We start from the raw sequence: 21570 nt of genomic DNA, 5'->3' as shown, positions 1-21570 counted from the left end.
GACAATGCAACCACTGCATAGCACCTCTCAGTTAGGTGTTATGTAAAGCCTATATCTTAGCAAATGGCTAACACTGCATTCTTTGCTTCCCCTTAGTTCTTATATAACCACAGGGATCTGCAAACCTAGGCAAGAAGGGAATGCAAAATGTTTCCAAATCTCCCTGCCTTTGATATAGAATTTTAAGAAGATCTGGAGGAAAATAGAGGGCGACTTAATTATGTTAAGGTTGACTCAAACTTTTTTTTTTTTTTTTTTTCTCATTTCACAGACATTTATAGATTGGTTCTCAGCAGCAGCTCTTGGTCTTCCTAATTTGTGTTCCCCATTAGCATCTAATTTCAAGAGCAGACAAAGCTCATCGTTTCCCATCCAGCCCAGCCAGGGAGCCTCCAGAGTTGCTTTGCAGATATGGTGTGGATCCTGCAGAATGAGAATGAGCTCTTCCATGATCCACATTCTTGCCCTTTAAAAAATAAAGCGGGTAGGCAGGGGGCGGCAAGAGCTAGAGGTGCCTCCTCAGTGAGTTTGATGAAGGGAGAATGTAAAACTTGGCTGAACTTAGCCCTCCAGAACGTTGTATTAATTGATTGATGTCTTCAAAAGGGTGTGGTGGAGGAGGAGTCTCATTCAGAATGAGAAACTGATCCCAGCTTCCAGGAAATCAACACAGTTGCTTGTGTATAGGGGTCAGCACTAGCCGAACTCCCTATTTGTAGCTTCATGCCGTTTTTTATACTGTTGTAATGTAATGTGCATCTGTGTTTACCCAAGCTGCCTATGCAATGACTTTTATAAAGCTCAGTTTTCAAACACAGTCTCTTACAGATAAAACAGCAGAACCAGTGCCAGAAAGCAACCTTCCCTCACATGGGCACTTCTGCCAAGCGTATGAGTTCATGACCTTGAAGATCAAAGTTAAAGAGAAATGGAGAGGGTGTTGAAATGATCAGCAAAAATTAAATGTAAAATGCATTCTTATTGGAAGTCCAATGCTCTATTATCAATAAAGGACACTTAGCAGAGATACATGGAGGAGTGATTTTTCAAGCAGTCAGGAGCAGAACTACTAAGGTTTTGAGACGGTGTAGCTGCCACAGCAGTCGCCCCTGGCTGTCCCTTATCTCAGGGAGCCTGAGTTGATTGTTTCCCAATGTCATATCCCACAGGGGATACTCGGTGCCCACAGCATGTGATCGGTAGCTGATAAGGAAGCATTGAACCAGAATGTCATGGGAGAAAACAAAAGCCCGCATATCTTCCATGGCAATATGTTTATGAACATGTTAATCATTGTTCATATAAGTGTCTCAAATACTTGGCTGAAAAGTAAACTCTGTTTGGTGTTAAGTTTTGACTTATTTTCAAGGGAGGATGGGATATGGTTATACACCCTAAGAAGGATTTTGTGAATAAAGAGTTTCAAAATATTTTGGGAGTAGTAGTTAGGCATTAATTTATTTTTCCCAGTCACATTTCATAAGCATTAATTTTCTGTTTAAGGTAGTATCTGACTAACCTACTGATGCCTTCTATCAGTTCCATTAGCATACTTATTCCATGGGTAAAAGCAATCCATCTAGAACTCTTTCAACCATTTTTTAGTTTGTCTTTGCACACTGTAGATAGCATTACTGAAACCATCTGCAGGAAAACAGAGTTCCTGAAAAGAGCAATGGTCTAGAGCAGGCTTTCTCAGACTTCAGTGTGCACCAGAGTCACCCAGAAATGCTGATTCTGAGGCCAGGTGCGGTGGCTCACGCCTCTAATCCCAGCACTTTAGGAGGCCGAGGCGGGTGGATAACGAGGTCGGGAGATCGAGACCATCCTGGCTAACATGGTGAGACCCTGTCTCTACTAAAAATACAAAAAGAAATTAGCCGGGCGTTGTGGCGGGTGTCTGTAGTCCCAGCTACTCAGGAGGCTGAGGCAGGAGAATGGCGTGAGCCCAGGAGGCGGAGGCTGCAGTGAGCTGAGATTGCGCCACTGCACTCTGGCCTGGGCGACAGAATGAGACTCCGTCTCAAATAAAATAAAATAAAATAAAAAATGCTGATTGTGATGCAGTAGGTCTGGGGTAAGATTCTGCATTTCTAACAAGTTCCCAGGTATTAGTGATGTTGCTGGTCCACAGACCACCCTTTGAGAAACAGAGATCTAGAACGTATTTCTGTATTATCTTGCTTTTTTTCATTTGGTAAATAGAAGGCCTTAGTTAATGTGCCTTTCTGCTCCTAAATTAGGCTAGATGTGTCTAGGACTGCCTCACGAGTAGATTTTTCTTTCTGAGACAATTCGCAAATTGAAACTCTGGCTATCCTTTTTTTTTTTTTTTTTTTTTTTTTTTTTGGACAAAAGGCAACTGACTGAGAACCCATGTGCAGAGTGTTCTCAGAGACTTAAGTTGAAATTCAGTTGTAAATTGTTAGGGGCTGCAGATTTAATTCCTATGTGTAACCCCAACACCAGAAATGTGAAAATCTGAGGAGCTGGGTGGGGAAAGATTTAGGTCCAAAAATGCAAAAACGCCAGCTGAGAGAGAGGAGTGAGTAATAGCAGTTTAAAAAAGAAAAATTATCTAATTCTTCAAAGCTCTGAAGGGTAGGATTTCATAGACCACACTAGTAGCAAAGATGCTTGCAGCCAAACAGACCAAATGCATTAAGGAGATTCCGTGTTGAATTTCACGCTGCCTATCATTTCTATTCTCATTGGGATATGAAAATAGGAAGAGACACATCTTCTGTAACACAGTCAAGCTCTTTGAAGACTGACCCATCAAATTGCTGGTTTTAAACAAAATTAAAATATTTGTTTAAAGAGAAGCTTAAAAACAATTGCATTGTCCTATCCTCCAAGTGAAATTTTGTACACCATCTCCTGGTGTCTGGCAGCAAAGAACCTGCCGAGATATTTGGCCATGGCCTTCACTTGACCCAGAATGACACATGACATTGAACTGAGACCCAGCAATCCAAGAAGACATAATTTTGAAACAGTTACGTAATAAGATTGCATGTAGAAATAGCCTGAGATATGCCCTCTTAGCAAAAGTATGTATAATAAGGTTTCTGGAATATATTTGTGAAACAAACCTGAAATGACGTAGAGCTTTGATAATCATTAATAGGACTCACACTGAGGATGCAGAAGTATAGTTACTAAATTTGCATATGAAAAGTAAATGAAGGTTTATGGGACAAGTGATACTGCTTTATAAATACAAAGAAATGTTTGGCATGTACTTAACCTCAGAAGGTCATCATCAATGTGCTGTGGGAGCAATACTATTTCAGTCCTGTAATTCATTTCATGCAGTTCATTTTAGAGAAATTCTAAATTTATTTAGAACATTAGAAATGGGAGACATTTGCCTACGAAAATCACTAGATCAGATAAGACTGATTTAATATAAATTGATGAGGTTATAAAGGGAAAATGAGAGTTGGCTAAGAGAGGCAACTGGCAAATAAAAAGATAAGGCATTTCCTAGGAGATGCAAGAAGAAAAAGAAGCTGAATGTCATTTGATTGTTTTAGGGGCAGACCTCAAACAAAAATGGGCTGGTTCATCCAAATTGTAGACTGTATTTTGAATGAGTCATGAAGATAATAAAGAGACAGATGTAGATCAGTCCCAGTGGAAGCAGGGTGAACTAGATTGTAAGAAACTTTTATTAGGGTCTTGACTTATGATTGTAGGAAATTAGAAGAGTCACCAAGCTCTGGGAGAATCTGTCAATGAGAGTTTTCAGATAAACGGGTGAGAATTTTAGACCGCTATAATATATGAAATTTTGATTTGGAAATTAAACTCAAATCTAGTGGGATATTCTTTGGATTACCAGATTTTTTTAGCACACAATTTATTCTAATAAATCCAAAATCAAATAAGAAACCAAAACATCTCTTATAAAAATTACACGATTGATCTTTTAGTCAATTTATTTGTCTTTACAGATTTACCGTATGAGCCTCCCAGGAGATCAGCCTGGACCGGTCATGGCCACCCCACGCCCCAGTCGAAAGGTACAGTGTTGGCTCCCATGGCCCTGAGTTTCATGTCACAGGCAGTTGATGACTGTTGATGGAGTATATAGTAATTTCTGTGGTTAATCTGTGATTTTGCAACACGTGGTGGGTTTGTTCCATTGACAACAGAGTACAATTGATCTTTAACTGCAGTGATTCTTTCTCTATTTGGGTCATCACAAATTTCATAACAAAAATAAAGCAATGATGTAGTGTATTTCAGCCTTCAGAAATGCATGTTTCATGGGATGTTTGAGTACACATTAAATAATTGGTGATTTCCTGAATCTTGGCCATGCTTAAAAGTATCCCTGGCTTTACTTTATTTGACTGATGGTTTCCCTTTATGTGTTTATCTTAAAGACTATGATTTATTGTAATCTATTTGGTAAGCCATCCCAAATTCTCTTTTTTTTTTTTAACTTTTGGAAAAACTGGGAGGTATCTATTTTTTAAATAATTGGAAATGTCCTCTTTTTTTTGTTACCATGTTTTACATTTGGTTTCATTAGAAAGGAAAATTTTTCCTTACCATAAGATGCTTCTGATTTAGACTATTATGTTAATAACTAAATTAACTGATAGAATGATTTTACAACAACATCAAAGACTCATGACCAAATCTGTTATAGCTAATTGCCTTTTGTATTTCTGGATTTTCAGCTGCTCAACCATCTCCTTCCACAGTGCCCAAAACTGAAGACCAGCGTCCTCAGTTAGGTATGTTTCAGGGGCCATCTGAATAAGCATTAGAGAAGATTCAGGCTCAGCAACACGTTTCTAAAATGTATCACTTTTTAATGGAAGTTAACATGATTTTTTGCCTCTTTTTGACTGCTCCATACATAAAATAGGGCCCAAGTCATCAGCCTACTCACGCGAGGTGACTTGAGATGGTGCTAAAACACATCCCCAACTATGCAATAAATATAGAAAAAAACATTCTACTTGCACACAGGCTGCTTCTTTGTGATCCATTATTTTTTTTTAATTTTACTTTCCATGCCCGAACAACACAGCCTGCACAGCCCTGGATTGATGGGGCTTGGCACATGTTTGCCCTCTTTATGTCATTGGTTGGTGTGAGCCCTGAGCTACGTGTCGGGATCCTGGGATGGAATCCAAGCCCTGCCACCAACTAGGAGTCCCCTAGCAAGACATCTGAGATGCTGTGTGACATCTTCTCTCATAGAAGAGGTGGAGGCAATTGATTTGGAGTTGGGAGACATTTTCAGCTCTGAAATCTGAAAACACAATTGAGTCAGGCATTACATCTGAAGTCACATCAGACTATGTCACAACTATGTCTAGGATTTGACTTTGTTTCTTTTTGTTGTAGATCCTTATCAGATTCTTGGACCAACAAGTAGCCGCCTTGCAAATCCAGGTGAGAAACTGCTGATGATTTTCTTCTTACAAAGTTACCTTTTTGGCGGTGGCTATTTTGAAAAGTAAATTGGTATTGGTGAGAAATTCCTTCGACTGAACAAATTTTAGTTTTAGGTCTCACTGAATTATTTGCCTTAATGGAAAAATGGGTCGGGTTATAAATTAGGATTTCAGCTTCAGCAAAGAACATTATAACCTAATCCCAGCTGTAATAGTTTTTTAGGGCTGCTGTAACAAAGCACCATGGATTAGGTGGCTTAAACAACAACAATTTATTGTCTCACAGTTCTGGAGGCTGGAAGTCTGAAATCAGAGTGTCCCAATAGCAGGTTTCATTCCTTCTGAGGGCTGTGAGGGAAGGATCTGTCCTGGGGACTCTCCCTGTCTTACAGATAGCCATCATCTCCTCGTGTCTCTTATCATCATCATCTCTCTGTATGTGTCAGTTGCTGTGTCCAAATGTCTCTTTTGCATAAGGACGTCAGTCAGATTGGAATACCCACCCTGTAACCTTACTGTAACTTGATTACCTTATTTAGGAGCTTATCTCCGTAAAAAGGTTACATTCTCAGATACTGCAGGTTAAGATTTCAACATAGGGAATTGAGGGGACACAATTCAACCCATTATACAAGCAGATAAAATAACTAGTATTTTTTAAAAGAGAGCCTTAATACACCCACAAGGCTTCAAATTCAGGCTCATCTTCGATGGTCTGTTTCTGAACTTCAATGCTAGAAGAAAGAGCAGATTCTTAATTAGCCCATTTGTAACCAGTGCATTGCCAAGGTTTGTCACCTGTCCTAGTGTTTCAGTGCCAACTACAGTTTTATTTGTTTGTATTCGGATCAGAACCAGCTGTGCTGGCACCAACTTCAGAAATTCGTAGCCTATGCTGCATATTCCCAACTGCAAATTCAAATGCCAAGATGTTACAGGTATATTGCAAGCAAAGATGGAATTATATTTCCTAAATGTTGAGGCCAAAATAAGGTTGGAAATGGAATAATTCAGATTTAATCAGTATACATCCCCACAAGAGAAGCTACACATTGAAAACATGAAACGTTATCATTTTTGAGCATCTGTATTTTTGATATTAAATTTTGGTTAATGTTAGTGAATTCAATGAAATTTTTTTACAGCTGAAAATCTAAAGAAAACTAGTTAGCGTGGGGCGAAGACTAGGTGCTCGATAATTATTTGTTGCATACATGAAAGGCAAGGATAACGAGATATGGTCCTTTAGCTCAGGGAGCTTTCGGTTGCTGGAGAGATGGACACAGGGAGTTACAACATTGTCCCAAACACAGAGCCACAGGCCCTTTTTGCTCATGCTGGCTTTCATCTAGTAGCCCAGGCTCCTGAGGCTGTGGTCTCTTCTCAGCCTTCTACTCAGCTTTTCATTTGCAACTCTGCCATATAACCATTCAAATACAAATAATCACTATGTTTTGAGATGATTATTATCAGTCATGCTTCAGGAAGACTGATCTGGCAGCAATGTTAGGATAGATTAGTAAAAAGAAAATGACGGAAGCTGAAACACTCTGGGAATGTTAATACAATCATGTGAAATAACAATCAAACAGCTCCCACCCCGCAGAATGCCCCCGATAGAATGTCTGTGGTCCCTTCTGTGCCTCATGGCAGCCCTGGGAGGTTACTATCTCCATCCTACAGAAGAGGAATTAGAAGTCCAGAGAAGTTAAGTAACTTTTCCTGTGTCACACAGCCAATGATAAGGGAGGTCAGATTTGTAACCTAACTCTGTCTACAAAGTCTGCTTTTGTTTTCTTGCCCTACTCTGCCGCTGACTAAGTATGAAGGGAAGAGGAGGTCTTACAAAATGCAGACTGAGAATAGAAAGCAAGGATTTCCTTTCAGGGTAATAACTGCTTAGGTGCAGGCGATGAATCTGAGGTCGGGAAGGAAGAGGAGGAGAGTCAAGCTGCACCAAAGAAGACTAAACTGGCCTTTGCACTAACACATTGGCCAAATGAAATATATATGTCCATGACCACATTGTCACAGCCCAAAAGTACTGCTTGGCTTGTTTGTAGAACAGGGCCAGAGTCACTTGCTCCTAAGCAGAGTGCCAGTTCTCACAAGGGAACACCGCACCTGCCCTGGGCCCAGCAGCCTGGGGATGCCCTTTGTAGATAGAGGGACCTGAGCTCAAGCAAGGAGACTGGAAACTCATCACAGGCCTGGAGAAACAGGACTGCACTTCATACCATTAAGACTCTTTTTAATGGGCCTGGAGAAAATGGCAACATCCTACCTTTGATTTGCAGGCAAGTGACTTTAAGATAAAGGTTTATTTCATTTAGTTTATGATGAATTCGACTTTCTCTCCATCTATCCTTAGGTTTGTGTCTGTTGTGCTCGTGTGAATTGTTCCCCTGAAACCAGAATATCGTTTATCTTTGTATTAATTAGAATGCTTCTTCCTGTTTGATTCTATTTTTCTATTCTCTGATAAATAAATCCTTCATCACTTACAAATCGCTGTCTTTGCTTTTCATACAATACAAATTCCTTTTCCTCATTTTAAGTGGAAAGATTGCATCATATAGTATGAATGCACAAGATGATGTCATCATCCCATCTCTATCCCAAATATTCATTTGATGTGCACTTTGGACATCACTTCTCCTGCTGAGAACAGTGTGTCCCTGCATTCTGATACCATGGATCAGTTATAAGCAACACAGCTCCTGTACGTGCCATCAGAGCAGCTGAGAATCTAACGTAGTTCCTCTAATGAAAGAGCTTTGTTGGGTTATGTTCAGAGGCTCCCTTGATGCTAACTGCACACTCTTCAGTGGTGCACATGAAAATGCATCCTGCCTCTTGCAGAACGACAGACCAGGTTAGGGATGTTTTGGCATTTGTTAGGAGGTGGGAGTGTGCAGTCTTCCAGTGGGAGCCCCCCAAGGGAGGCGACAACATGGAAAGGACCTGGGGAGGCTGCAGAGGTGTGCATAAACCAGGCCTGAAAGCAAGTTTGTGCAGTGATTAAGCATGGCAGCCTAGGGTCTGGATTTCAACCCTTGCCGGCGCTGAGAAAAATACGTCAGTCTACCTCTCTAAGCTCTCATCTCCTCGCTTCCCCAGTGGGCTAATCACATGACTCCTGTGGGGATTAAATAAATCAACACATGTAAAGCGTTTAGAATGGTGCATGGCACACAGTAAGCCTTCAGAGGATATCAGTCAGCCCAAGAATAGCACCTTTTCAAGCTTCTTCATGGTTCAAAAGGCCAATTGAACAGTATTTCTCTTTCTTTAGGCATCTCCTGGCTATAGGAGAGGAGTGTTATCTTTCCTTAAACTCTGATTTTCAGCCCAGAGAAATGATGACAAGACTATTCATGTACTGAGTTCATCCTTACCATGATCTTGCAAGATAGTACTGTTACCATCATGCCCACTTTACAGATGAGGATACTGAGGCAGAGAGAGCTGGGAGAGTTGCCAAAGGTCCCACCAAGGGCAGAGGCAGGATTCAGCTGAGGCAGTGGCAACTCCAAAGTTGGTGCTCCCTACCACCATGCTTTTCTGCCCCCTCCAGGAAGTGATGCCTGAGCCTCACTGAGCCTCGGGGCAGAGACTTCCATTCAGGACACACCTGCTGCCTTGCAGAGGGTCCAGGCCATGCAAGCGGGATCTTCTGCACCACCCCTGGCTTCTAGAGAAAGTGGCCTCAAACCACTGCCACCATGGAACTGGCGGGACCCCTCACGACTGTATTTACTGCCCTTGTTCATCAGCTGACGGCTGCTGGGCTTTGCAGCAGGCTGCTGTTTCCACCAGACTCACAGCTGCTGAGTCACTCTGCAGCTCTCTGCTTTGCTCTGTGGTTTGTAAACCGTTTCGGGTTTCTTTTTTTTTTTTTTTTTGGCCCATTTTTGCTCAGTCTGTACGCCTTTGCTACCCTGCTTCACTCCCTTTCTTTTAACAGTATTAGGAGATTTCTTTCCTCTGTAAAGTTAAAGGAGTGCCTTCTGTCTTCTTAAAAGCCACAGCCGCTCCCTTTCATCCACAGGGTTCTCCGTAGGTAGGTAATGCTGCTTGCCACTGTTTTATACCCCCAAATCTGTTTCATTTTGGTAATTACCCTAAGAAAAAACTAGTTGCTCCTTACTGACATTGCAAGGATGTTGTTAAGTTAGAGTAAAACAAAAATAGATCTGAAGGGTTTACCTTTCTTGGGTGATGCTACTCAGTGAAAGCTCCTGTCTTTCAAGAGCTTCTCTTTGTCAATCCTGGTTTGGCCCATGAGTGACCCAAGCCACTTTTAGGCTTTCCTTAACCCTAAGCATTCTTGTTTTGAAATCTCTATATTCTAAAATGCACCTCATCACACATTAAATGTTATTGTTTTGGAAGTAAAATAAGAATTTAAAAATTGTTCTTAAAATTTTATGACTGAGAATAACTCCTTTACCATTGACAATTTTTTAACAACCATTGTTCATTTTTGAGAATTCCTGCGGTGAGAACATTGGTTCTACACACTGCAAAATGCAGTGAATTTCGTTACAAATATTAAATTTAACAGTTAATGAGTTTGACATAATGTTACGCTTTCTACCATTTACTTAAACATTTATTGATTTTGCATTTCCAGGTTTCTTTCAAGGTTTGAAAGCTGATGAATTTTGCTTACAGATCTCTTCTTTCTATAGACCCTCCCTTGAAATGCTCACAGTCTTGAGCCCTGTGTCTTTATGGCTAATGGGTAAAATAGTCAAGTGAGAAATTAGCTCATCCATCCTTTGGGCATTAAGTTTGCTGCCACGAATTTAGGTCCCCTGCTTTCTAACTCTTCAGAAATAGGAGAGACGTGAGATCACTTTTGTCCACTGGTTCTGTCCTACACGCGTTTATAAAAGAAGTGGGTGAGGGAAAAATTGCTAAGAGGCAGTGCCAAGGTTTGAGTCGATTCCAAGTGTGATTTCGGCAGGTCTGTGGAGTTGCTTTCTCTGTGGGAGAAAGTTGACGCTGAATATTTATTTTCAAACAACCGTATGTGTTTATATTGAAGCATCTGTGAAGACTGTTAAATCAAAAATCCATGCCTCTTCCTATTCCCAGGTCATCTATGGAATTTTTTTCAAGTTGTAATTTTTTGGTTACAATATATATACTAAGACCATATGGTTTTCTCATACCATTCTTTGTGTTTTCTAAACGCATATTAATGAAATGTTGCAGGCAACGAAACTTGATTGGGAACAGTGTGTATATGTGGTTCTGAAAAAGCAAAGGCTTCCACTGCAATGAGCTACAAGCTGTTAATACATTTCAAATGTGCTGCTAGACTGAAAATGAGCACTTTCCAGAACAGATTCAGAAAAAGCTGACCTTTCTCACAGTGCTATTGTATGGATAAATTCACAAAAATATCCATTTCCATGTAGCCAACATGCAAAGAAGGGTTTATGAGTTGGGTGATATATATAGGAGGCTAGCAAGGATTTAGAAGAAAATGATCTTAAAATTGATTTTTACATTATATTAATTCCCTGAGTAGATGTCAGTTAAAGTTACTTTAATCATTTTATCACATTGAATGATATTACTTACGATATAATAAAAGCTAATCTTTTGGTAATAAGTCTAAGGCAGTGCTATAACTGGAATTCGGGAGGAAGGACCCCCCTCCCATCCATTCTTACGCTTCTGAAATATGCTCAGCACAGCTTAGCCTCTCTCGGTACTGATACTATTGTCAATATTTACATGCTGCTGTCTTCTAGGGAGCCATAAATTATCTTCAAGTATTGTGACATAGCAGCTAGCTGTGCCTAGATTTTTCTTTGAATTTCATAAAACAAAGCCATATCTATATGCTCTCAGTGAAATCAAGAAAATTCTGACTTTGTCCACCCAGCTAAATGTGATCTCTTTGACAAAGGAAGAGTCTCATTCAGCTTCCCAAGGGGACTTGCAATCACTCATTGTTGGGTTTTTTCTTCTGGAAATGCTGCTTGACACAATTGGCATTGCAGGGCACAGGCAACGCATTGGTTTCCGTTACGATGCCCTTGCCCAAATACTGGAACTGGGTGATCTGGTTTGAAAAAGAGCCAGCTTTTTTTTTTTTTTTTCTAAACTTCCTCATTTTGAGTGGGTTAATTCTGTTCTAGGAAAAGTTTTGACAGAATTGCTTTCTGAGCGCCAGCAAAATGTTATGTTAGAAATAATGATGTTTACTTCCATTCTCAATTTTTTTCCATAAACTTTTAGAAGTTCATTTCCTAAATCTAACTTTTATTATCTTACCTGACCTAGCCAATATAAATGGCATTAAGTCATTATTGCCATCCACATAACAGTACTTTTCTGCTTCACAACATAGGGGAAAAAAAATACAGCTGTTTCATCCTCTAAACACCAGGTTGATCTGGCTGTTCTTTTAAGGAAGTCAGAAATGGATGGAACCAGCCTGAACTCTGCCCCGTATGAATTCCCTACATTCTGTCTAGGTCTTGAATCTGTTAGACCATCATCCTGGCTCAGGTTCCCTAGAGGCAGAGCTTGGGGTGAGGATGCTTGTGCAGGTGAATGATGAACGGCATGTTCTCAGGAGAGAGAGAATGGGAAGAAGCACAGGGCAGGTGCAGCGCTAAGGAAGTTTCTGGCCTCCTCCAAACCTCCTTGCAGCTGGATGCTGTTTCAGCCCAATCCCATGGGAGCGCTGGAGCCTGAATAGCATCATGGAGTTGGTCTTCCCTTGAGGCAAGGGGGCCGGCCTATGTTTTACCCTGTTCAGTCCACCAGCTGTGGGATACCTGGGGGTGAGTGAGGCGGCGGCTCTGTTAAGACAAGGGCAGTTCTCTGGAGAAATGGGTGGCCATGGAATGAGAGCAGTCCTCACCCCTGCAGCTGAGGGATGGACGGACAGGCCTGGTGAAGGGAATGTGGGCAACACACCAATAGCACCTCCTTCCCTCATCACAAAGGGCCTCTTTCTCCCGGAACCTGTGCTCACTGGAGTTTTCCTTCCTCTCCTGATCTCATTAGGCAGTGGCCAGATCCAGCTTTGGCAGTTCCTCCTGGAGCTCCTGTCGGACAGCTCCAACTCCAGCTGCATCACCTGGGAAGGCACCAACGGGGAGTTCAAGATGACGGATCCCGACGAGGTGGCCCGGCGCTGGGGAGAGCGGAAAAGCAAACCCAATATGAACTACGATAAGCTCAGCCGCGCCCTCCGTTACTACTATGACAAGAACATCATGACCAAGGTCCACGGGAAGCGCTACGCCTACAAGTTCGACTTCCACGGGATCGCCCAGGCCCTCCAGCCCCACCCCCCGGAGTCATCTCTGTACAAGTACCCCTCAGACCTCCCGTACATGGGCTCCTATCACGCCCACCCGCAGAAGATGAACTTTGTGGCACCCCACCCTCCAGCCCTCCCCGTGACATCTTCCAGTTTTTTTGCTGCCCCAAACCCATACTGGAATTCACCAACTGGGGGTATATACCCTAACACTAGGCTCCCCACCAGCCATATGCCTTCTCATCTGGGCACTTACTACTAAACACCTGATGGAGAGGCCTTTCCCATCAGCGTGCATTCACCAGCCCATCGCCACAAACTCTATCGGAGAACATGAATCCAAAGTGCCTCAAGAGGAATGAAAAAAGCTTTACTGGGGCTGGGGAAGGAAGCCGGGGAAGAGATCCAAAGACTCTTGGGAGGGAGTTACTGAAGTCTTACTACAGAAATGAGGAGGATGCTAAAAATGTCACAAATATGGACATATCATCTGTGGACTGACCTTGTAAAAGACAGTGTATGTAGAAGCATGAAGTCTTAAGGACAAAGTGCCAAAGAAAGTGGTCTTAAGAAATGTATAAACTTTAGAGTAGAGTTTGGAATCCCGCTCATGCAAACTGGGATGAAACTAAAGCAATAGAAACAACACAGTTTTGACCTAACATACCGTTTATAATGCCATTTTAAGGAAAACTACCTGTATTTAAAAATAGAAACATATCAAAAACAAGAGAAAAGACACGAGAGAGACTGTGGCCCATCAACAGACATTGATACGCAACTGCACGGCATGTGCTGTTTTGGTTGAAATCAAATACATTCCGTTTGATGGACAGCTGTCAGCTTTCTCAAACTGTGAAGATGACCCAAAGTTTCCAACTCCTTTACAGTATTACCAGGACTGTGAACTAAAAGGTGGGACTGAGGATGTGTATAGAGTGAGCGTGTGATCGTAGACAGAGGGGTGGAGGAGGAGGAGGAGGAGGAGGAGGTAGAGAAGGAGGAGACCAGGGCTGGGAAAGAAACTTCTCAAGCAATGAAGACTGGACTCAGGACATTTGGGGACTGTGTACAATGAGTACGGAGACTTGAGGGTTCATGCAGTCAGTGTTATACCAAACCCAGTGTTAGGAGAAAGGACACAGCGTAATGGAGAAAGGGGAAGTAGTAGAATTCAGAAACAAAAATGTGCATCTCTTTCTTTGTTTGTCAAATGAAAATTTTAACTGGAATTGTCTGATATTTAAGAGAAACATTCAGGACCTCATCATTGTGTGGGGGCTTTGTGCTCCACAGGGTCAGGTAAGAGATGGCCTTCTTCCTGCCACAATCAGAAATCACGCAGGCATTTCGGGTAGGCGGCCTCCAGTTTTCCTTTGAGTCGCGAACGCTGTGCGTTTGTCAGAATGAAGTATACAAGTCAATGTTTTTCCCCCCCTTTTTATATAATAATTATATAACTTATGCATTTATACACTACGAGTTGATCTCGGCCAGCCAAAGACACACAACAAAAGAGACAATCAATGATAGAATGTGGCCTTGAATTTTAACTCTGTATGCTTAATGTTTACAATATGAAGTTATTAGTTCTTAGAATGCAGAATGTATGTAATAAAATAAGCTTGGCCTAGCATGGCAAATCAGATTTATACAGGAGTCTGCATTTGCACTTTTTTTAGTGACTAAAGTTGCTTAATGAAAACATGTGCTGAATGTTGTGGATTTTGTGTTATAATTTTACTTTGTCCAGGAACTTGTGCAAGGGAGAGTCAAGCAAATAGGATGTTTGGCACCCAGACGGCGTCAGCCTCTGCAGGTCCTTCTTTCACCCTCATCTCTCTTACTTCTAGCCCCTTTTGGAACAGAAGGACCCCAGGTTCCACATTGGAGCCCCCATATTTATGCCTGGAATGGAAAGAGGCCTAGAAAGCTGGGGTTGTCATTGAGAAATTCTAGTTCAGCACCTGGTCACATATCACCCTTAATTCCTGCTGTGATTAAAAAACATTTGTTGAATGGTGAACAAGCTACCGCTCATAATGCAAACTGTATTATTACTGGTAAATAAAGTGTCATGGATAGCTGCAATTTCTCACTTTACCAAAACAAGGGACAACTTCTAGAATTGCCATGCGGTTTCTCTTTCAGGAGATCTCACTTAGGTAGACAGCTTTAATCTTGCTACATCAGTTACCTGGGCACTGTGGCTTGGGATTCATGAGTCCTGAGCCTGATATCGCTGGCTATCCCTTGAAGACAATGTTTATTTCTATAATCTAGAGCCAGTTTCCCTGGGCATCTTTTCTTTGCCTCACAAATGCTGCCAACCTTAGTCCAGGTGAAGGCAACTCAAGAGGTGAAAATACAAGGTGACCGTGCGAAGGCGCTAGCCTCAACATCTTAGCTGAATTGGTTTCTGAATTGGCCCTTTTCATAGCTATTTCAGGGCCTGTTTTTTCACGTTGTAATCCTTTTGCTATGATTATGTGAAGTTGCCAAACCTCTGTGCTGTGGATGTTTTGGCAGTGGGCTTTGAAGTCGGCAGGATACGATTACCAACGCTCCCGACACACCGTGTCATTTGGATTAGACAGAGCCCAACCATCCATCATTTTGCAGCAGCCTGGGAAGGCCCACAGAGTGCCTGTATCTCCTTAGGGAAAATAAATAAATACAATCATGAAAGCTGGCAGTTAGGCTGACCCAAACTGTGCTAATGGAAAAGATCAGTCATTTTTATTTTGGAATGCAAAGTCAAGACACACCTACATTCTGCATAGAAATACACATTTACTTGGATAATCACTCAGTTCTCTCTTTCAAGACTGTCTCATGAGCAAGAGCATAAAAACAAGACATGATTATCATATTCAATTTTAACAGATGTTTTCCGTTAGATCCCTCAACCCTCCACCCACAATCCAGGTTATTAGCAAGTCTTATGAGCAACTGGGATAATGTTGGATAACATGATAATACTGAGTTCCTTCAAATACATAATTCTTAAATTGTTTCAAAATGGCATTAATTCTCTGTTCCTGTTGTAATCTAATTCCAAAACACCCTCCAGGTCATCTTCATAATTGCATGAACCTTTTCTCTCTGTTTCTCCCTGTCTCTCGGCTTGCCCTGATGTATACTCAGACTCCTGTACAATCATACCCCTGCTGGCAAGAGATTTCTCTTCTTTTCTTGTCTTAATTGTCTTTCGGGCCTTGTATGTGGTAAAATCGCCATATCACAGTCGAGACTTTATTTTTGTTCCTAGTTTGATGCCCTTATGTCCCGGAGGGGTTCACAAAGTGCTTTGTCAGGACTGCTGCAGTTCGAAGGCTCACTGCTCGTCCTAAGCCCTCTGCACAGAGGTAGCACCTGCAGCCCAGGAGCAGGAGCCCGAGGAGCTGCCCTCTGACGGCAGGTGCAGCCGAGATGGCTACAGCTCGGGAGCTGGGAAGGGGATGGGGCACAGGGAAGGCACAGGTGTTCTGCAGCGCCACAAAGTGACCCACTGCCTGGAGAAAGAGAAGAAAATATACTTTTTAAAAGCTGGTTTAATTAGCCTCTCATGACTTCATTCAAATAAAGTCATGAGGAGACTAATTAGAGAATAAAAATTACTTTGGGCTATTCAAAAATACATCAAATTCTGTGCCTTCTCTTTATCTTAACCTTGATTTAAAGAAATCTGGACTCACACCTGTAATCCCAACACTTTGAAGGGCGGAGGCGGGCGGATCGCGTGAGCCCGGGAGCTCAGGACCAGCCTGGGCAACATGACAGTACCTAGTCTCTACAAAAAAAAAAAAAAAAATACAAAAATTAGCCAGGCATGGTGGTGCACAACTGCAGTCCCAGGAGTTCAAGGCTGCAGTGAGCTGTGACCACACCACTAGCCTGGGTGACAGAGTGAAACCCTGATTCAAAAATAAAATAAATTTTTAACAAAGCAGCCCAGATTAATGCTATACAGAAACAACTAGATAAACTTTTCTAACTTGTAATTTTAAACTCATTTTACTGAGTAAAACATAATTATTTTCTCACAAAAAAATGTTAAACTATTATTCTGTTGGAGAAAGTCATAATGTTACCTGATTATAATTTGCGCGAGAAGATGTGAATTACAAACTTCTGCAGGAAGCATGTTACATGTAGAAACTTTGTGGAAAAAAGAAATGGTTTTTTCATGTTCTATAGCCACACAGCATGTTTCCTAAAGAAGATAATACAGAAATAGTAGGTAGCCAGAATTTCATCCTGACGGGACTTCATAAAACAGTCTGGAGATATTACAAGGTTGTGACTGATTGAATAAGCACAGCCAAAGAGTACTAATTAAAAAATGGATGCTCATCTAGAAGGGAGGTCGCAGGATTAAACCCCAGGCTGCCGCCCTTGAACTTACTTGGTCATACTTTACTCAGATGAGGATACAGAAGATACCCTGATCACAGCTCCAAATGCCATGGGGCTGAGATGACAATAGGTTATGTGACACCTCCAGGATGCCAAAGAACAGGCTAAGGTGATGGGTTAGATCTTGAAGGTGTTAAGACCTCCATCCAGTCTCCCCAAAACACCTGGGGGTTTGATGGAGCAGCAGCACATGTGAAAAGGACTTCAGCGTTTTGGAGATGACAGCAATGAGATGTAGAATAGCAGCTTTTAATGAGCCATGACTAGGTCAGGTGCTGTGTACACACTGCCTCATTTCTCCTTCCAACTGCCCCCATGGTACACTTAAAAAAAAAAATGTCTTGACAGATTGAACAATTTGCCCAGCTCTCCAAAGTAAGAGGTGGAACAAATGCTTGTTCCAGGGCTAGCTAATTCCAAAAGTTTTTTTTAAATCTTAAGCTATTTTGCCTCATATGAACAGCAAATTAAACAGGAAGGTGACGTGACTGCCCAATCTTAGGCTGCATTTTCTGAAACAGGTCACAAACGAGAACTTATTTGTTACTCATTAAACAGACTGCAATATCAATTCTGGGCCTACACTTAAAGAGTGACATAGGACAGTTGGTGCAAGTTCAGTGGGGAGAGACAAGGGGAATGAGAGAACCCAGGACCATGTCAAGGAGGGGCTGTCAGTGTCTCTGCTGGGAGTGGGATGACCCTTATCACCCATTGATTCAGGACCCAGCACGGTGCCTAGCAATATCAAGCTGTCAGAAAACGTTTGCAGCTATATATGCGTGAACGAACATCCAGAAAGGTAACATCTGGACTAAAGGTGGGCTCAGCAGGGATGTCCATTGGCCAAATTCAAGAGAGAGCTTTTTAACAGTTGGAGGAGCTCCAGATGGAATGGTCAGTCTTTGTCCAGGAGTTCCTGGATATGGGGTGTGCTTATTTAACAACAATGTAACTATTTGCCAGGTGTTGGGCAGCACATGGACTACATGGCTATTTAGGTCTTCTTCGGTCCTGTGCAACTTGGGTTCTGTGAAATATTAAGTGTTGTCTATAAACACATACATAGAAAGTCAGGGGTGAGAGTCTGAAATCAATGATGGCTTAGTAGCCTCACTCTTGATCAGTGCCAGTTTGTCCTAAGAGTCAGCAGCACGTTAGGGCTTTAGACGTCACAGAGGCAGTGGAATCACCCCAAATTGAATTATATTGTGGCTCTGTGGCTCTAAATTGACTGGAGCACAGTCTGCTTGGAGATGAAAATACATCCTATTTTCTCGGCATTGCAGGGCCCAGGTGAATGGTGAGAAGCAGCCAACTGATGGGATAAATGAACTTTGCTTCCATGTTTTCTCACTTATGAGGAAGACCACCCCGTACAGCACACTTGCATAAACATGTCCTCAGTGTGGTTGGTCACAGCCTGCTCAGTATTAGATATGCATCAGCTGAGTGTCAGTCTGCCTCAGGGGCCCTCAATCCCACTCCAGACTAACAATTTCCACCTCCAAGTAGTCATGGGAGGCCAGGAGCCAGGGCCGATTTCCATTTGCACTCATGAGGTTGAGGCTAAGGAAAGGGTGAGGTGTAAACAAAATGTACAAGAAAGAATTTGGTGTAGAAATCATGAACCATTCTGTAAAGTCTCTTAACTGGATAAGCCAGGATGTATCAAGATGTTAACAACTTTTTATTTTAAGTAAGTTCTCTTATTAATTTTTGGTTTTTTTACTTGGCAAGAATATAACTGAAACTTGTGTGAAAGGTCTGGAGGTGGGTGGATGTATAACTTGCCCAACCTTTTTAAATTAAGAGTGAAGAGAAAGGAAAAGGCCTCATCTTTTCTATGGCATCAGGGCAATGGTTTCTAAGCTGTCTCATCAGAATTGGCAGCAGGCTGCTGGCAGGAGGGGGAGGCTGGCATTCCAGTTCTACGTAATTCCAGATATTCAGCTTTCGGGTCCAGAGAGGAGCCTCCCAGTGGATATCATTTTCTCCTTTAAACAATAATACTAATTGCTACTACTTTTGATAATAATAATAGCTTAGTGCCAAACAATGTGCATACACTATCTTTTTCATTTAACTTGCACAATAACACTTTGAGATAGTTTTATCCATATTCTACAGATGTGAAATGGAGGCTTTGAGAGGTTAAACCATGTAATAAATCACTCTAAGTCACAGGAAAATCTTACAACTTTCAGGATTTGAAATTGGAATGGCCTTCCTAAGCCATCGCTTGGACAGCCTTCAGGGCATGTCAAATGGAGTGCCCTCTCCTTATCTAGCTATGCTGGGCAGCAGCCCGGTGGTTGGTAGTTATCAGACAGGAAGCAAACCGCACCCCTCCCATTTCCCTGCTGCACCCTTTGGTTTTAGGGCGGGAGTGCTGCTGGCTGGGGACGCAGGCGGACTCCAGGCCGCTTTGATGGAGAACACAGGATACGTGCTGCAGGTGCTCTTCTGGACCAAGTCCCAACTGCTAGGCCATAACCTGGGGGAGGCGAGTGGGACTAGGCCCCATGGCTGTGAAGAGACCCACCATACAGCGGATTTAGGGTTGGGTTTTCTACTTTCATCTGCTCTGATGCTTGGGGTCAGAGGGAAGGCCCTCTCAGCTCAGGCAGGTCCTGCCTGCAGGAGAATAAATGGCTGTTCTTTTCTTCCGTCTTTGCAGCCAACTCAGGAGTCAGGTGGATGAAAATGGAAATATCCCTTGCCTAGTACGAAGAACATGGGTTAAGCCTGCAGCAGTGGGCAGGCCAGCACTTCCAACCTTCTGATGTGGTTGGGAAGGTGCAGGACAGGAAGTGACTCCCATTTGACAGAGACCTGAACGGTTTCTGTCAGAGTAGGGCCCGCCTCTTCCTGTGAAACAGAGCGGAAGTGGTGGAAGAGAGCGAGAGTAACAAGTAAGTGTCCGTCCCATGGGAACATGCATAGTGAGAAATGAACAATAGGCCCAGATTCACATCTGACAATTCCACAGTTCTCTTTAGACGAAACCCCTCCCTTCATCATATTTTCTAACCTGAGACCCTGGGCCTGTCTGTGCCTCTGTCCATTCACACTCATGTGGCACAGGGCATTTTAAAGTGGAACTATGCAATGGTCACCAGATTTTAAACCAACACTGTCAGGTCCATGCTCACTAAGCCATCCTACTCCAGTTAAAAAGAAAATACTAACAGAGGATCTATAGCTTTCATTCAAGGAAGGCTGAGTATTTGTTAGGATCATTTTTTTTTTCTAAGTTCACTCAGCTGTTAAGCAGCAAGGACAGGATTTGGATCAGGTTCTGTTTGATTCCAAACCCACCATGAGGAGCCACTGTGCTATTTTACCTCTGAGAAAGACCTGACTTCAAACCCAACCTCTATCTTATGAGAGTCATGATAGGATGAGCAAACAAACAAATAATTATTCATATGATGCTGGGAAGTTAAATAAGGCAGGAAGAGACTAGATAGAATGGGGAAGACAGTTGGAAGGAAGCTGAATTGTAAGTTAGTGTGTGATGTCCAATTGTGTTGGGGGTGCAGGAGGATGATCAGCAAGAGAGTGGCACTATGACTACCTGGGGCCCACAACAGACCCACAGTAGAGACGCCTATAAAGGACACTGTGCCTCCTATGGAGTGTTACACACACCGAGTAAACAAGTGATGCACGATCAAGCCAAATGAATCCAGGCTGTAGAATGTTCAGCTTCAGAGTGAATGCTATGTTTTGAAGTCTATTTACAGGTTGTGATTTCACCAAAGTGTTTCCTAATCTCTGTCCAGTTCTTCAACCCAATTCTCAATTTTTGTTCCACCGTGTGTTGGGCTGTGTGGGAATGGTTTTTGGAAATAAGGTTACTCTATTATTAGAATCCAAGATAAAATCAGTGGGGAGCAAGAATGTCTGCTCTCATTTATTTAACAAGTATTTGCTAAGAATCTTTGATGTCACAATGATGTAAGAGGTACAGAAAGGTGTTAGGGAGTTCTCGCCCTTGGAGAGATTATAATCTAGAAAGGGAAAATGTACATAAAAATCTCTAGTGCAAGACAAGATGTGCATGCACCTATCATGGTTGCCCATCCTATGAGCCTGACTCTCTTAACATAGAGGTCGGGTTTGAAGTCAGGTCTTTCTCAGAGGTAAAACAGCACAGTGGCTCCTCGTGGTGGGTTTGGAATCAAACAGCACCTGATCTGAATCCTTTCCTTGCTGCTTAACAGTTAAATGATCTTAACAAGTACTCAGCCTTCCTTGAATGAAAGCTGTAGATGCTCTGTTAGCATTTTCTTCTTAATTGGAGCAGGGTGGCTTAATGAGCATGTGTGAGCTGCTTCTGAGTATGAGGATACTCATACATAGTGGGCTGAGCAGGAAAGGCTTATTGAAGGAGGTGATATTTCAGAAAGGGAAGGGTTTTGATGAATAGAA

The 21570-nt window shown here is 42.3% G+C and overlaps 1 protein-coding gene across 6 annotated transcripts in view; it reads left to right on the top strand.

Moving 5' to 3' along the window:
- The window catches only part of ERG (ETS transcription factor ERG), a 285662-nt gene extending 269306 nt beyond the window's left edge, over window positions 1-16356 (top strand). For all 6 annotated transcript variants that reach the window (XM_007968079.3, XM_007968105.3, XM_007968098.3 and 3 more), the window contains 4 exons: window positions 3960-4028; window positions 4695-4751; window positions 5371-5418; window positions 12456-16356. In XM_007968079.3, coding sequence (XP_007966270.1) covers window positions 3960-4028; window positions 4695-4751; window positions 5371-5418; window positions 12456-12976 — 695 coding nt within the window. In that variant the 3' untranslated portion in view covers window positions 12977-16356. The remainder of the gene's footprint in view (window positions 1-3959; window positions 4029-4694; window positions 4752-5370; window positions 5419-12455) is intronic.
- Window positions 16357-21570: the final 5214 nt, after the last annotated feature.

The sequence above is a fragment of the Chlorocebus sabaeus genome, chromosome 2, assembly GCF_047675955.1.
Source record: "Chlorocebus sabaeus isolate Y175 chromosome 2, mChlSab1.0.hap1, whole genome shotgun sequence".
Classification (NCBI taxonomy): Eukaryota; Metazoa; Chordata; class Mammalia; order Primates; family Cercopithecidae; genus Chlorocebus; species Chlorocebus sabaeus.
This window is presented reverse-complemented; position numbering and strand designations above follow the sequence as displayed.